General features: G+C 40.1%; 1 protein-coding gene across 1 annotated transcript; it reads right to left on the reverse strand.

Moving 5' to 3' along the window:
* Positions 1-9644: 9644 nt before the first annotated feature.
* Positions 9645-15951, reverse strand: dolpp1 (dolichyldiphosphatase 1). The gene is made up of 8 exons (XM_080842717.1): positions 15859-15951; positions 13080-13180; positions 12531-12615; positions 12188-12287; positions 10975-11073; positions 10741-10869; positions 10180-10269; positions 9645-10060 (listed from the first exon to the last, which is right to left on the reverse strand). Exons 1-8 carry the CDS (start codon positions 15932-15934, stop codon positions 10024-10026), a joined length of 717 nt encoding a protein of 238 aa, XP_080698843.1. The 5' UTR covers positions 15935-15951; the 3' UTR covers positions 9645-10023.
* Between the last annotated feature and the right edge of the window lie 1078 nt (positions 15952-17029).

A 17029-nucleotide genomic window follows, 5' to 3' on the forward strand; every position in this document is an offset into this window, starting at 1 on the left:
TGCCCCTTGTGTGGCCCTTGTCTGATCAGTAGGTGTCTGACAGCAAAAACGAAATGTATTTCTAAAAGTTTCATTTTGATAGGAGTAAAGGAAAAAATTACCTTTTTAAGGCATATTTTTACCATGCATTATAAGCACACATCTCAGATTGATGAGAATTAAACATATTTCCTCAACTTGGATTTCTTAGGACTTTAAGTATGTTGTTCTGGACACCTCATAGAAATGATCTATCCTGAAAAAAATATTTTACAATTAGTCTGTCGTAAAACGCTATTTTGCCTAGACTACTCTGTCACCATCTGGCGTTTCACAGAGAAAGTATAAGGATAGATTAGATAAATAGATTAGTCTAGGCCTGCAGCAGCCAGCCAGCCAGCAGGGGTGTGAAATTTGGCTGATAGTCCCCTTCGTTTAAAAAAACAAACAAAAAACACTTGAGTAATACAAAGCAAGGCAAAATACCCTTGATGTGGGGATTGTAAGTGTTAAGAACAGTGGGTTCCAATCCAATACACACACACACACACACACACATTTACATTTAGTCATTTAGCAGGGAGCAGTCAAGCTAAAGGTGCCGTTAGGGTACTCAAGCTCCGGGACTGATGGGCGGGCGGCCGGATTGGACGCACTAATTAGCATTTGTGTTGCGGTTATGGTGCTCCAACAGCTGTGGGTGCTGAAAACAATACACTGCCAGGACTAGGTGGAGCAGCTGTTATTTTGTCGAAGACAAGCTACTCCATGCCACCATTGCGTGTTAAAGAGCACACACACGCACACGCACTCACGCGAACACACGCACACACACACACACACACACACACACACACACACACACACACACACACACACACACAAACACACAAACACACAAACACACAAACACTCTCCTGTTGCTAAAAAAAGGCGGCTACTGTGCATATGCATGTGCTTGTGCTTGTGCCTGAGCGATTTCTTTCACATTATGGACCAGTGATGATGTATTTTCCTTATCTAAGTGTTTGTTCCTGAGGTTGAGATGTTACATCAATATTGTTATAGCTAAGTAGCCTTGAGCCCCACCCATCACCTTTGCACATATAACTACTCTCACATCCACTCTCTTCTTCTCCTTCAGGCTGGTATGTGGCTCTTGGAGTGTGGCGTTCAACAGACGGATTCTCCATACCAACCAATCTTTTCAGAGTAAACAAACAGATAGATGAAATAACAGAAAGGATTTGATCACAGGAAAGGAATCTTTTTTAAATTCACAGCCACAATCTTTCAAAAAAAAGTTCATGGCTGGTTATTATTGATGTCTGCATATTGTGAGACCTGATGGAAAGACTGGAATGGGTCGGAGAGGAATTGAGTCATTCAGCCATCCTCACAAAGGCCTTCCGGGAAGAATCACTTGAAGAACTTATGGAAAGGAAGGGAGGATAGAAGCAAAGTAAAGAAAGGAGTGAGGAAGGAGGACAGGGGAGAAGATCTTAAAAAGACTGTAAAATGGCGAAGAAGGAATGCCAGCAGAAAAAGAACAAATGACAAAGAAGTGTAAGAATAGTAAGAGTAGTCAGTTTTTAGTCTGCATAGAAAAATATTAAAAGAGTAAGCCAGTATAAGATACATAGGAACAGTGTCGGGGTGGGGAAACCCCTAGTAACAGGCGCACCCATGCACAGGAAGTGTAGAGGCAGTGGAGACCTTTGAAGTCTCTAGAACGCTAGACGTGCTACGGGGTCAGACAGAGGGCAAGGATAAAAAACTGTTATTCAAAGACTGTCGAGCAGACAATTTTTTGTCAACAACTATCTGATGGAAACGGCCTAGCAACCAAAAGAGGACCAACCCGAAGCAAGTTGGAAAATCACTTTGATCACAACAGTATAAGAGGGCCGCCTAACCGCTCTCTCATCAGAACGCGCCCTCTCCAACTTTACTCTTGTATCGTTGTACTTGGTATCTCTCAGTAAACTTTTTTACTTGAACCTTTTACTCGACTGTGTGAGTCTCTGCTTTATTCCTGACCAACACTGGACACAATTTTCCTACAGAAGGAAATCTATTGGTTGAATGGCAAGGGCTATAATATTCATCACCACATGGCCATGCCATCCTCATTAACCATGCTGTGTCTAGAGAAGATTATTCTAACCATAACACCATGTATGACTGAAATGTAGATTCCACAAGGTTATACAACTACAATAATAGACATCTGACTGAAATCCTAGGTGTACGTTTATGTTAAACCACCCCGAATCCAACAAATGCATATGGTTTACCTGGAATTTGATGTGAAATCTAATTTGAATCATCGTGACTTAAAATATTTTCTCTAAAAGCAAGGCATCACAGCACATGAGCATTTTACTGAGTGTGAGATGCTTTCACAGGGCAGGTTAATAGCAGGGTGTTGAAATATTGATCTTTTTGGGGTAAAATATGTTTGTACTGTTGGTACATATGAGGATGCAGTCGGCATCAGGGAGTTACAGGAATCACCTCTGTTTTCTAGAGAGTGTATGGATGAATGTGTGTACGTGTATGTTTGTTTTTAGTGAGTGTATGGAAGAATGTGTGTACGTGTATGTTTGTTTTGTTGAGTGTGTATGAATGAATGTGGACGAATGTTTACACACACACAATGGAAACGCAGGTGACGCATTAATGCTGAATGAAAGTACCCATTTAAATACAAAGACATTAAGGATTAGCCTCCGGTTATTCATGGAGACCACAATTGCACACACACACACACACACACACACACAGTAAGGCTGATGAGAAAGGTGTTACATCCACTTTGTAAAGCAACTGTGTATAGTTTGGAATAACTATGTTGAAATTAATTGATGGTGGAATTGGAGACATCATTAAAGACATGTATAAAAAACAATAAATGTTATGTAAAATGAACCACAGAATAACAGATTATTTTGAGCAGACAAAAGGAGTTCGACAAGGCTGTTGCTTAAGTCAAACCTTATTCAACATACTGTATCAATGATTTAGCTACTAACATTGAAAGATCTTCGTCCCTAGGTCTTAAACTTCTAAATGAAGAAATTAAATGTCTGCTTTTTGCTGACAATCCCCTCCTACTCTACCCTAGTACAGAGGCACTTTAGAAAAGTCTGAATATTGTTAACTAATACAGTCTAACAAGGGCACCTTCCAATTAACCTGGATATATCCAAAACCATGATATTCCTGAAAATACACCCCATACTTAATAGTAATTAGAGGATCACAACTGATGAACAAAACTTGAACAGGTAAAAATATATTGTTATTAATGATTTCTTCCACAGGCCATTTTTATGGTGCAATAAGAGATTTAACTGGAAAGGCGAGAACAACATACCACATTCTAAGGAACTAATAACTAAAATATAACCATCCTATAAAACTCTGCTTACAAATTTTCGATTCACTACTGAAACCAATATTACGTTATAGGGAGTGAAATTTGGGCACCAAAATATGAGGACAAATTGGACCCATGGAGTAAAAGCCACCCCTGAATTATTCCAATTGGTAATTTGCAAGAACATACTGGGTGTAAACAGGAGTTGCCCTAATATAACTTCAAGAGCAGATTTGGGAAGATACCCACTCCTTTTCGACATCCAATAGAGAGTAGCAAAATGCTGGCACCATCTGCAAATAAGTTAACAAGACAAGTACCAACACACTGCGTCCCAACTAAGGGGGTGGACACTCCAAGAGAGAGACCCCATTAAACTATTTGGTCCAAAAACTATTTGGTTGCTTCAAAACTGAAACAGCTAACAGAAAGGAATAAAGAAAACTAGAAAATGCATTTCCTGAAGGAAATACCAGTGCATGAAATGCAAAGGTTAAGAAAGGAAGAAGAAAAGAAAGAAGAGTGAAAGAAGGAAAGAAGAAAGGAAAGAAGAGTGGAAGAAGGAAAGACAAAAGGAAAGAAGAGTGAAGAAAGGAGAGAAGAGTGGAAGAAGGAAAGAAGAAAAGAAAGAAGAGTGAAGGAAGGAAAGAAGAGTGGAAGAAGGAAATAAGAAAAGAAAGAAGAGTGAAAGAAGGAAAGAAGAAAGGAAAGAAGAGTGTAAGAAGGAAAGAAGAGTGAAGAAAGGAAAGAAAAGTGGAAGAAGGAAAGAAGAGTGGATGAAGGAAAAAAGAAAGAGTGGAAGAAGGAAAGAAAAATGGAAGAAGAAAATAAGAAAGGAAAGAAGAGTGAACAAGAGTGGTTCTGGATGAAGAGATAAAGAGAGAGTGAAAATATTGAAAAAAGGAGATAAAAATGGAGTGAAGAAGAGAGATTGAGTGTGAGAGAAAGTTGACTGAGAGAGAAAGATGGAGAGATGGAGAGAAAAAAAATAGAGAATGGATGGTGTCTTAATGTTCCTAGTTACAGTTAAATTGAGAGGGACAGAGAGAGAAGAGGTTCCTTGGATTTGGCACAGGTGTCAGTAAAGCACAGGTGCAAGCCAGTTTAAAGACCCTATTATGATGTCATAATGGCCCAATGTAAGTCAATGGGAGAAATTTATATTAGTTTTTATTTAATATCTTAAAAAGTATAAAGTTTAGAAAAGTGAAAAATACATAGCATAAGTGTCGTTTACAAGACCTACGCGACAAAGTTTGAATGAAGTTTCTACGTTAAGCGGTTCGGGCTGAATTAATCGCAGAAAAAGGTAACAAGAACTAGAAAATGCATTTCCTGAAGGAAATACCAGTGCATGAAATGCAAAAGTTAGGAAAGGAAGAAGAAAAGAAAGAAGAGTGAAAGAAGGAAAGAAGAAAGGAAAGAAGAGTGGAAGAAGGAAAGAAGACAGGAAAGAAGAGTGAAGAAAGGAGATAAGAGAGGATGAAGGAAAGAAGAGTGAAAGAAGGAAAGAAGAAAAGAAAGAAGAGTGGAAGAAGAAAAGAAAGAAGAGTGAAAGAAGGAAATAAGAAAGGAGAGTGAAGAAAGGAAAAAAAAGTGTAAGAAGGAAAGAAGAGTGGAAGAAGGAAAGAAGAGTGAACAAGAGTGAAAGAGAAAAAGAGAGTGAAAATATTAAAAAAAGGAGATAAAAATGGAGTGAAGAAGAGAGATTGAGTGTGAGAGAAAGTAGACTGAGAGGGATAGAGAGAAAGATGGAGAGATGGAGAGACCTCAGGGATTGCAACAGCTTCCAAGGGATCATGTTGCTATCAACACCAGGCCAAGTGTTCAGCCGCATCATCTTGGAGAGACTGCGTAAGGGGGTTGATGATGACCTGAGAGAAAACCAAGCCGGTTTCAGAAATAAAAGATAATGCAGTGACCAAATTGCTAGCCTCAGGATCATCATGGAACAGTCTATAGAATGGCAAACACCTGTTCATGTCAATTTCATAGACTTTGAAAAGGCATTTGACAGTGTAGACCATGAAATGCAATGGAAACTCATGGCACACTATGGAATTCCCCAAAAGTATACTGTAACAAAGGTTGCCTTCACCAGCTGCATCCAGCTGTTCACCCCATTGTGTGGGGGTTGTAAACGGTGACTTCACTGGCCAGTTGGCCACCTCATGCTGGGTTCTTGAGACCCAATTCAGACGGAGCCTAGTTTGTCTGCGTCCGAGCTGTTCAGAATACAGATAGCCCTATCATATAGACGAGCACTCTCTATTCGCACACGGTATTTGCAACGATTCGAATCTGGGGAAGAAAGTGAGTAGATTTGAAACGGTACGGGGGCTGGTGTTTGTGTTCATGGATTCACGCAACCCGATGATGTCATTGTCCCACGTGATCCCATTGCAATCTCCAACCAATACATATAACACTTGTTGTCTCTCTACATCTCACTCATGGTGTGTCTCGAACTCACTCTCATTAATCCAGCCTATTGTTTAGCCTCCTATCTTGATCTTATTCTTTTTATTCAGACGTAACATAACTTTCATGACCACAAATATCAATTGGCCAGACATTTAATTAGCTTTTTTGTTCAATGTAGAATGGTCGGAGCAAAGCCTCATTTGAAATCCGCTCAGCATATCGCTATGCCTGCCACACCACTTGCATTGTGGTATCCCTTGCTCAAGCTGTTCCAAAGTCTTTATTATCAATAGAAAATAGAATTCATTTTCGCATTACCTATAGTCTGCTTTGACCACTGAGTTTATTAACCACCATAAGGTATTACTGTGCAGATTAAATGTAGGCTATGCGGCTAGGCTAAACGTTGCTTATTGGAGCCTAACTAATGTCCTTGTTTATCCATGTGCTCCTGTCTTCTTCTACGTTTTTTCAGTTGTCTGTAGTAGCGCTAAAGCGCCACCAACAGGCGGGGGGGATGTACTTCAGCCGGTTCATCACAACCGGCTGTGTCCGTCCTTACGCAAATCTCTCATTACCAGGCTCCATCCTTACGAAATTAAAAGATTCGATTTGTGTGAAAAATGATTCAGTGACCCTAGGCTCCGTCTGAATTGGCCTTGAGGCATGCCTGGAGATGCCTCTCAGCCCCTCTCTGGCCTATATAAGGCCAACCCTTCTCTGTCCATTTTGTTGGGTCAAGCTGAGCTGGAGAGAGGAGTTTGGTGGACTTTGTTGGACTAGTCAATTCAATCAGAGACATTCGCGATCATTCATGTCGTGCGTCGTTCAAGAATGTAAGTGTTTGTGTGTTTACAGTTTAGGATATTCATATCAGGGTATGTCTTATGTGTATGTATATTGTAAGATAAAATTAAGCATATACCCATAGCGTGACAAAATAGCAATTAAGTTTACAGGAATGTGCTAAACACCTGGCAGTTGCAGCAACAACAGAGCTGTAACTCAGCAGAAACAACAGAGCTGTAACTCAGCAGAACACGCAAAGCTGTAACTCACTGGTATCTACAGTGTGAGGAAAGGCCTAGCAGGCTATATTGACAGGCAATGTAAACAGGCCTGTTGGGCTAGGGAGGGAAAAGGCTGTATTGATTGAATAGGAGGAAAAGGATGGTATTAATATGACAGGAAGAAGGACCTTAAATCGTGAGGTACACTGCAGATAAAACAGTTAGGGCAAATGTGCTAAAATGGGCACAAGCCCAAACCACATTTGCAGGGAGTTCCGCTGTGCTCAAACACAAAAGAACACCAGACAGACTTGATATGAAACTGTATCCCATGATGAGAGGAGGGGGGCTTTTTAGTTGCTGACCAAGGAGGATGACATCACAGAAAGTGGGCCAGAACTAGAGGTTAAAAGCCAAAGCCTTTGGGGTAAGAGTCAGAAGATCTTCTCCGGCCCTAGATGTTGAATGTACCACTTGTGACTGCATTTGCATTGACGGCTGTACTGTATTGAATACCAAGTAAACTCATTCAATTGCTACAAAAGAAGCTTCGTCCGGTGTCTTCTCCTTAAACCAGCACAAGTCATAAAAATACCTTACAATATTGAGTGTAGTAATCAGTCACTGTCTTGTTGTATTCAACTCCGTTACTGCTACTTCAACCAGTTAATGTTAGTAACGGAGATAATGGAATGTTCACCGTTACATGGAACAGTATTCAAGGGACATCCATATTCATAGTGTCATAATCATTACTGTATATACTGTTTCGTCTTTGTTATGTATAACTGCTAATATTTGTATATATTTGTTATCCATTTTATTCCATAAAAACCACGGTTCAGCATCCCTGTATACGAGTCATTTACAACGGCAATCATATTCACGGATTATCAGTCAATCATGTCTTCACTTCATGTGTGTGTGCAATAAACCTTCATCATTGGACTTTGGCATCATTCATTCTTGTTCTGACCGGACCGACCTGTGGCGATTGGAACCTATTCATTCAATCAGCTATACAGTCCTTTTTGGGATTCATCAATATCCCCTATTTTATATATATACCAACATCATTAAGAACATGTACTGGGACATGCAATGCAACGTACTCTTCCAGGGCTGCGCACAAGAAAAATTCAAAGTGATTACTGGCGTGAAAAAGGGCTGCCTGCTTTCCCCTTTCCGCTTCCTTCTGTGCATTGGCTGGATCATGGTAGGCCTACAATCATTATCAATTGTTAATGATACAAATATTCTCATATTTATTATTATTATAATTATTTTAATCCAAGGATGTCTGTAGAGTTGATGTAAATGATATCATCAACGAGTTCAAACAAATTCAGCCCTTAACAGCCCAGTAGGGCATCTTGTGGTTTTATGAGGAATCTCACGAGAAAACTAGCCAATATAGGACTGCTATTTTGCATTCTGAAAGTCTTCTGAAATTCAAAACAAATCCCAGATAAGAAAACTTTAATTGATGCCAAATGTGTTGGAAATTCCTTCTTCAATTCTTCTCAACAATCCTTCTCAACTGCTTTCCAGAATGAGGCCCAATGAGTTTTAACCGGGTCAGAAAACAGATTTTTTTTCTTATCTCAAACCTACAAATCAAACTCTCAAAACAAGCACAATTGTCCACTCTCTTTATGTTTTTGCTTTTATTTAGCTTGATATGAATGACACAAAGAAATGAATAGTCTTAAGAACTACACACTCCCAAACTCCCTTTACACAGCCTGTTTCCCAGCCTCCATCTCTGGGTTGTATAGGCTCCACAGCTCAAACACAGCTGTGATTCACCTGAGGTTTGGGTATATTTTCATTAGTTTAACTGTCATCTTCAATCGGTGCCTACTTTTTGTTACCAGTTACTCTGGAAGATTGAAATTGTGGGTCCACCTCAAGCGCTAAACTTTAAATAATCATAATAAAAAAAAGCTAAAACATAAAATAATAATAAAAAAACAAAATCACATTTTTTTTTTTTAAATGCAGTTCAACATAACTCCAACCGTCTTTTATTTATGTTTTCCTGATGTATTGGTATGCTACCAGCAATATGGAATGTCAGAATATTATTCACCAATCTCTTAGAAACCCTTGGGGGTCAGTAAGATCTACAAACAAAAGGTGTTCGGAGGGGGGGGGGGGGGGGGGTGAATCCCCACGTTCATCCTCCTTGTGCAATATGACAGGCAGTGTGTGAGAGTGTATCCATGTCCTTGGTCTTGCCAGAGATAGCAATAGGACTAGATTTTTAAGGACTGCTTAAAGGACAGACTACGCTCTCCCATCCTCAACAGCCGATGTGTCAGTGTACTTCTGGCGATGCAAGTGTCCCTATCACACTAAGGTCTGTTAAGTCATCACAGGCTCAGGGCAGCTAAGAGAGGCCTGTCTGTCCATGACATAGGAGGGTATTAAATGGCAGAAGCATACCTCCTCACACCTCTGTTGTGGTTGCTAAATTATGGTAACTGTATCACTATCATACTTGTATTTTCTGTTCATGTTACATTGTTTCATTACTAAACTGGTTTTATACACGGAGAAAGAAAACCAAGCTATCTTTTCAAAACCTTCAACCCCAACCAGGAGCCCAACTAATTAATAATCCTCCCTCCTCCTCCCCTCCCCCCCCAACAGCTCTCCTCTATTTAAAATTAAAAAAGGTCATGCTATAATAACTCCAGGCTGTCCCTAATCCCCACCCTCACATACAAACAAAACACACAGCCCTCAACCCTTACATACTTATTGGTGTGGTTCTGACAACTGCATTAATGGTTAAAATATATATTAAATCGCTTTTTCATTAAATAGTTTTTTTTGCCTCTTGCACTGTTGGCATGCATCAGAAGGGGGAGGGCAGGGATGGGACGAGACACTCAGAACAGACAACAGGTCCTGGCAATGTCTTTGGTCCCTCTGAGACCACCCGGCCCCCTCTGTGTCTCAAAGAGAACCGTCCTGAATAATATACTCCAGTGTGGTTTTGTTTGTGTGTACATGTTTGTGTTTGCTTGTTGAATGAGAATGTGTGAGAGAGAGAGAGAGATGTGTGTGAGTGTGAGAGTGTGAGGGTGTGTGTGTGTGAGAGAGAGAGAGAGGGTGTGTGTGTGTGTGAGTGTGTGTGTGAGAGAGTGTGTGTGAGTGTGTGTGTGAGAGAGTGTGAGTGAGTGTGTGTGGTCCTTAATTCATAGAGAGGAATGCAGCAAATCACTGAACTTTAGTCCCAAGTTTTCGTTGTCTGTTTCTGTGAAGGGGAAAATAAAAATAGATTGAAATAGGTCACATGTTAAACCTGACAGCTACATCTTAAAATGTAACATTTGGACCTCTTAATCAAAATCAGACACAAGTGTTTGTCCTCACCTGGCTTCCGAGCGTGTGACTGTGTACTCGAACCACAGAATATTCGGGATAAGACTGGTGTCCCTCACCAGGAAGAATTCTGAGATGGGCCTAAGAGAGACAGGAACATCATTGACGGGAGAATATCTCAACACACATAAATTCCTACCGTCATGAACAACTGAAATAACATCCTAGACCTAGAGTATAAAACATTTTTATTTTTATTATTTCTATTATTATGGTAGGGTTGCAGTACAGGGATTCTACAGTTTCCTTGAAGTTCAGAGTCTCTAAAATATATCTTCATTCAATATCTTGTTTGTAGAAAATAAATAACACAAGGCCAAAACAAGTTGTGGCCAAATCTGTACCTGCGGTTGGAGTGTGTGATTAGTGTGTAGTGTGGTGTGTATTTTGTGTGATGTGTATTGTGTGTAGTGTGATGTGTATTCCGTGTAGTGTGATGTGTAGTGTGTGTAGTGTGATGTGTACTGTATGTTGTGTGATGTGTATTGTGGTGTGTATTGTGGTGTGTATTTTGTGTTGTGTGATGTGCATTGTGTGTAGTGTGATGGTTACCAAGCAGCAATCCTGGGGAAGAGTGGAGTCAGCAGCTCCTGGGTGATGAAAAACCAGACCACAGCCACCACACTCCCTATTACGCCGCCGTAAAGCACTTGTTTTCCGGAATGGTACAGCAGGTACACCCTAAAAAAAACACCCATACATACACGTATGTATATCATATATGTGATTTGAATGCAATCCCAGAGGATTTAAATGCATAGACACACACTGTTGACTTTCTCTTACCTGCTGTAACACACAAACAAGGCTATGCTCAGTAAGATGATTGACAGGATGTGTCTCCACAGCAACTCCACACATCTAGCATTGTTAGTCTGATGCATTCTGGGAATCAATTAGAAAAGCAAGTGTTTATTAAGAATTTAGTTTTTTCAAATAATCACTTACACACAAAAAGGAAAGTGATCTAAACCTATTATGGATTTAGATCAGAGTCAAACAAACAAATAATGTTACGGTCTACCAATAAGGCCATCATCACTTTCACCATTATCTCCAATTACATCATATTTACATCATCTTTTGCCAGTAGAGTGAGTGCACTCAACATTCTTGAGAAATACTTTTTACTAGTTATTGAAACTATTGAAAATTGCTACTACAACATATCTGTAGATCAACTGATTGTGTAAACCACACTTTATAAACGCAATGCACATGTAGAAGAAATCGTAAGTGCAGCCATAGATGCTTAATGACCATTTTCATGAGGACCAACAAGAAGGAAAGTCCTTCAGCTTTCCTTTCTGTATTTTCTAAAAGCTGCTAAACAATGTTGTTTTACAATTCTTTAGCACAACATTTAACTAACAGTGCAAACCTATACCCCCAAACCGGCACAAGCTTTTCCTTAGCAGTAGGTATATTGACTTAAGGTATGTTTAAGGTATAGAAAAGGTATATTCGAGATATATTTTCAAACCAGATATAGTATGAGACAACACAGTTATACTGATATAATTTGATGTTGCGTTACATAACCGCTCCACCTATAAAGCCGTGCCAGTTTTTGCTTCTCTCCTCTCACTCTCTCTGCACAACCTGTCCACCACCCTCCCTTTGCGGGGTTCCCTCTGGACTCCTGAGCGCTCAGTGGCAGCAGTTCTATATTTCACTGTAACCGTCGACCGGCATATTTCCATGAAGGTAAAAAGCTAAAACGTATTGAAGACTACTTTATACCCTTGTTCATAAAGTGAGTAGACAGTAAGTATGTGTATCTATGTAACCATGTTGAGAAATTTTCATTTAAAAAAAAAAAATAGTACCAGTGTTACCTCTGCCAGTTAACATAATTGACTGTTAGCTAGTGAAGCTAACATGGTTTGTCCTATGATTTCTTGTCTGTATCGTCCAGCCCTGCTGCCCAGTTGTACACAGATGATAGAACAGAAGATTTAACAGAGCAGAAGGTCTTTGCAAAAGAGCTTAAACTCACCTTAAATACAGAAAAAGAAAAAAGTAAACAACAAAAAACCAAATGAACTGCGCATGACTGGATGGCATGCCATACTCTGTGTTTAGGGTCGCATGGGCACCTGAGGAGAATGGAGAGAGACAGTGAGCCAAACAAACTCTTCAACGTATTCATATTTATTTATTATTTTATTTTCAATGTATTAACTCTTCATTGTACCCTCGGCACCATTGTAAATGAGGGTCTTATTCCTCAATGTGTTTTCCGAGGCTTAAATAAATAAGTAAATCAATCAATTCATGACCACAGATGCTTTCACCGATAGATGATATCGATCTGTATGGGAGGGGGCAGAGCATCTTACCCCCACAAGGGCGCGGCTCCTGCAGGATGTGTTTCAGTATCCAGTTAAGCCCCTCATTTAGGATCAATCCCCCAAAGAAGGAGATCTACAGGCATCACACATATGTATTATTGAATGAAATATGCAGTCAAGCACAGAGATAGTAGACTGTATAGGTCACATTTTCTCTATTTGTAGTTTTTATTCTATTTTTTTTATTTTATTTTTTATACTTTATTGTGTTTATTCATTTCATATTCCATAACTCATAAGCAGTCATAATTGTATCCATTTCTGAAGAAACACATTTTTCTATTTTCTATTCTAGTGTGCATTCTTTGTTCCCACCCGTGAAAAAAATAAAAATAAATAAAAAATAAAAAAATCAAGATAAATCAATAAATTAGAAATCATGAAGGAATAAAACTGATAATAAAAAAAAAAGAAAGAGAACAAGAAAAATAAATAAATAATAATAAATAAAAAAACATACAGCGTTCATACATATACGTACATATACACATACGGTATATAGACACCGCATATACCTGCATACGCGCAATTACTTACCGTGTGTAGTTCTCGCTTGAACACTATGAGTGTCACGAAACCCACCAGGATAGCAATGGGAAGAAGGCTGATGTATGCTAACACCTTTCCTATCAGATCACCTGTGAACACAAAGAGCTGTCAGGTGGGCCTACTGTACCACAACACACTAGCCATTTCAGGACAGTAATGTTCTTTTCAATGATCAGTTAAGCTGAGCGTTGGAGGCCATGATGGGGATGGGGACATTTTCCGGGGTATGTTCCATGCCAGGGACATACCGCCCCGAGTTAGTGTGACCCAGGAGAAAGGGGGTCACAACATTCAAAGTTCAAAGTGCTTTAGGCTATTTGTCACAAAAACAACGAGACAGAAGAGGCAGCATCAGACGGCTAAAAACGTAAGTTGGTGGACATTAACGGACGACATAAATTGATAAATAAATATTCCTGAGTACATTTTGTTGAGATTGGAGACATCTGTCTACACGGGACTAAGGGCACATTATAATGTGGGTTAAATATAAAGGGCTAATCTATCTATATCTTATGATATCTTGTGCCTCAGTGTGGATCAACTCCACGAAAACTAAAAATCTAAATGACCATAACACTGATGATCAAGGACCACACCCATGTTGAGAGACGCCATGTTGAGAGACGGGAGATGTGTGCTAGAATCTCACAAAAAAGGACCATAACCAGGTTCCTCATTACACTCGATTAGTGCATGGGAAGTCTACATGTTCAGTTCAATTTCACCAACACCCCTTTAATACATCACAGTAACATTTAATCATTTGGTAGGTGCTTTCATCCAAAAGGACACACAACACCAGCAAGATTATTTTGTATAGAAACAACCTCTTGAAACCTTAGAGATAATACTTCAATGAGAGTCAGAAGACCGAATGCGATGAACTGAAGTTTATTTACTCTTGCAGACATTCATTAAAATCGGAGTGGTGCTCCATGGCGCAGCTCAGTCAAATAACCAGTGCACTAACCTTTTAAATGGCGTATTTCATCACTATGCTTTTCCAATCAAAAGCCTAAAACGTATCTCACCACTTGGCCCTGAGGTTGACAGATTGGTCATTGTGGCACATGCAGGCAAGAGAAATTAGCAAACCACATCAAAGTTGGTACAATTGTTGCAGTTATCTCCCTCTGTGCTATCTGGGAATCCCTAAGTTCCTGCATTAAAGGGTCATAGAGATGCACAGATACAGACTGAGCAGCAACTCCTGTGTCCTGCTTGTTCATTTTGCATAAGCGCCAGCCGCGCAACGAGTTGCAAAAATTGGGAGGTGGACCAGCCGAAATGGCACTTATCAGACATATATATTTTTCTATGGCACTAGCGCACCACTTCAGAAACTGTGTCATTTGTGGCAATTTCGTGAGACACGCCCCAGAGGGAGCGCTAATAAGCGGAGGTGCCCGCGTGGAGCAGTGCACTATTGCCCCCGCGTTTACTCGCCATCCCAGGATTCACCACAGGGGAGGGAGGGGACCGTTCATTGACCCACCACTGACAAACACCATGCTCTGTAATGCTATGGAGTGGGAATAAATCATTCGGAAAGAAATGTACGAAAACTCAGTCCGTGGAAACATACACAAGGGGGAAAACTAATATTAAAACCATTACAGAATCAAATTCCGTAACGATAGTGCATTAACCATAGTTCCGGTTCCTTAGCCGTAGTCGGTGCTTTACATTGGCTCACTAGCTTGCAGGCTAGGACTGTATATTTAAACATGCATGCTAACTGGTGCTGTGCTGTTTTAGAGGAGATATTCCGTTCAGTAAGAAAGTTTGTACATGCATCGAGATAGACGCACAACTTTTTTTGTGTCGACAGTTTTCTATTTTTGGTCGTTAGCTGGTTAGCGGCTAAGAGTTTACACTGGTTTCCCGTACTATTGTTCCACATTGCGCATGTGCTAAGCACATAACTTGGCAGCTGACGCTACATTCGGTGTGTTAAGAAGCGTAGCCACGGATGATGGATGCGTCTTTGCGTTAAAAGAATCGAGGGAAAAGATCAGTATGTTTGCCAAAGCTGGAAGTTCTAGGACAGTTAAATGCGATGTATTTCATTGGCTGCATATCAGCCTCTTCACATACTAATAAAACATTTAACGTAACTGAATCTGGATGTACTACTTAGCATGCTAACAGGGACAAACAAGTTGTACATTTTGATCAGTTTCGTGTTGCCTTTCTTTTTGATCGAAGTATGAAACGACTACATTTTTGTATTTTCTGAAAGCGCAACCATTCTGCGAGAGAACCACTCTGTCTTTTGACAGAATAAAATTGCACTGCTCTTCAGAATCCACTACACTAAGAATGACTTACACTGGTTGTTGAAAATGCCATCACCTTACACAGAGGGTTGGCTCTAACATCCACAATACCTTCAGCGCCCTGTGCAGTGTTAAGTGGGATATGTAAAAAACAATGAAGGCATCATAATCTTTGACAGTTGATAAACAACCAAATAAACTGGTTAATAGTAAACAGCACCTGCCACGACTTCACATACATTGATAGGTCGACCTGTATTTGGGCTGAAATCCTTTTAAAAGCAGACGTGGGGATGATATCCCGATCAAGCCCGTTCCCTGCGGACCAATGCGTGCACTGTTCCCTGTTTCTCACTATTTGGCAACTAGCAGTGGTCGTGTCCATTCAACCGAAAAACACAGCGCGGAGTGGTTACAGAAAGCAATGCATTGCACAACGATATAACGGGGTTCAAATACTGGTGAAAGACATGAAATTGCCTTACCAGCAGGATACTCAACATGAGTTAACGATATTGGCCGCCATGGAGGTGGTGCCGAGCACTGTTCTTCGGCCGCCATCTTACCCGGACACCGGGTAGGGGGATTGACAAATGAAAATGTCACGCTGAAGGACATCCAGCCAATCACAACACACAGGCGCGGTTATGCTATTCAATCATTCAGCATGCAGAATCGGTATGAAAAAACGCATGCACAAGAACAACCGCCAATAAGAGGTGTCAAGGAGGGGCGCCGTCCAGTTGACTGTGTCATCCATGAGTACTATACTGCCACAAAATAAGGCTTTTTTTTTTTTAAATAAAATAAGTTTGTAAGTGGGTTCGAGACGTTTTAAATGAATTTCATATGGACAGTCTAAAAAAAAAATGTGCACATTCATTTAAAAATTTGCTGTCTTTGTCATGTGTGCGTCGGAGATCCTGTTTACAACTCTTGGGAAGGTTTCGCCTTTCCTTGACTATCCTCATGCCCCATGCCGAGCCCCCTTTTATGAATACTCAACTGTCTATGTCAGCCTGCATCTGCAGATACGAACTGTATGTAGGCCTTTTGTGCCTGACCTCACTGGACACTTGTCTCAGCAAAGTTGCTTCATGGTCAGCACACCACTGTATCACAACCATTATATTTTTTCTAAAACAGTTCAATGGATGGTTACATTCGCTAAACGACACTAAGTCTCTTTTTAAGAATGTTTTAACAAAGTAGCGCTGGTATCCCCTGCCATAGCACTTAAAATGTTTCTCTCTACATCAGTTATTTTTCTGTTGTAGCAAAACAACCTCTTCAAATCTTCGAGTTGATACTTCAATGAGAGTCAGAAGACCGAATGCGATGAACCTTAGTTTATTAAATCTTGCAGACTTTTCATTCACCCTGAGTGTTGGTCCATGGAGCAGCTCTGTAAAAAAAAAAAACTAGTTCACTAACTTTTTCGTCACTATGCTTTTCCACTCAAAGACCTAAAACCTATCCAATTTGAACCAATTGAAAACCCAAAATGTATCCAAGTTTAAACCAATCAGAATATTCTCTCAAACCTATACATTTTATCCAAGCTCAACCAACCACAATATTCTGCAGAGAAACATTTTAAGACAATGGTGACTTGTGAGAGCAGGTACTTTGTGTCCTTACCAATGTTTCAGAGAC

Source organism: Sprattus sprattus (genome assembly GCF_963457725.1).
Source record: "Sprattus sprattus genome assembly, chromosome: 7".
Taxonomy (NCBI): domain Eukaryota; kingdom Metazoa; phylum Chordata; class Actinopteri; order Clupeiformes; family Clupeidae; genus Sprattus; species Sprattus sprattus.

Coding starts and splice junctions, on each gene's coding strand:
- dolpp1 (XM_080842717.1), bottom strand. CDS start 15,934: ATGGCGGCCGAAGAACAGTGCTCGGCACCACCTCCATGGCGGCCAATA. Junction 11,074..12,187: donor TTTCTTTTTCTGTATTTAAG/GTGAGTTTAAGC, acceptor ATTGATTCCCAG/AATGCATCAGACTAACAATG. Junction 10,270..10,740: donor TTCCCCAGGATTGCTGCTTG/GTAACCATCACA, acceptor TGTCTCTCTTAG/GCCCATCTCAGAATTCTTCC.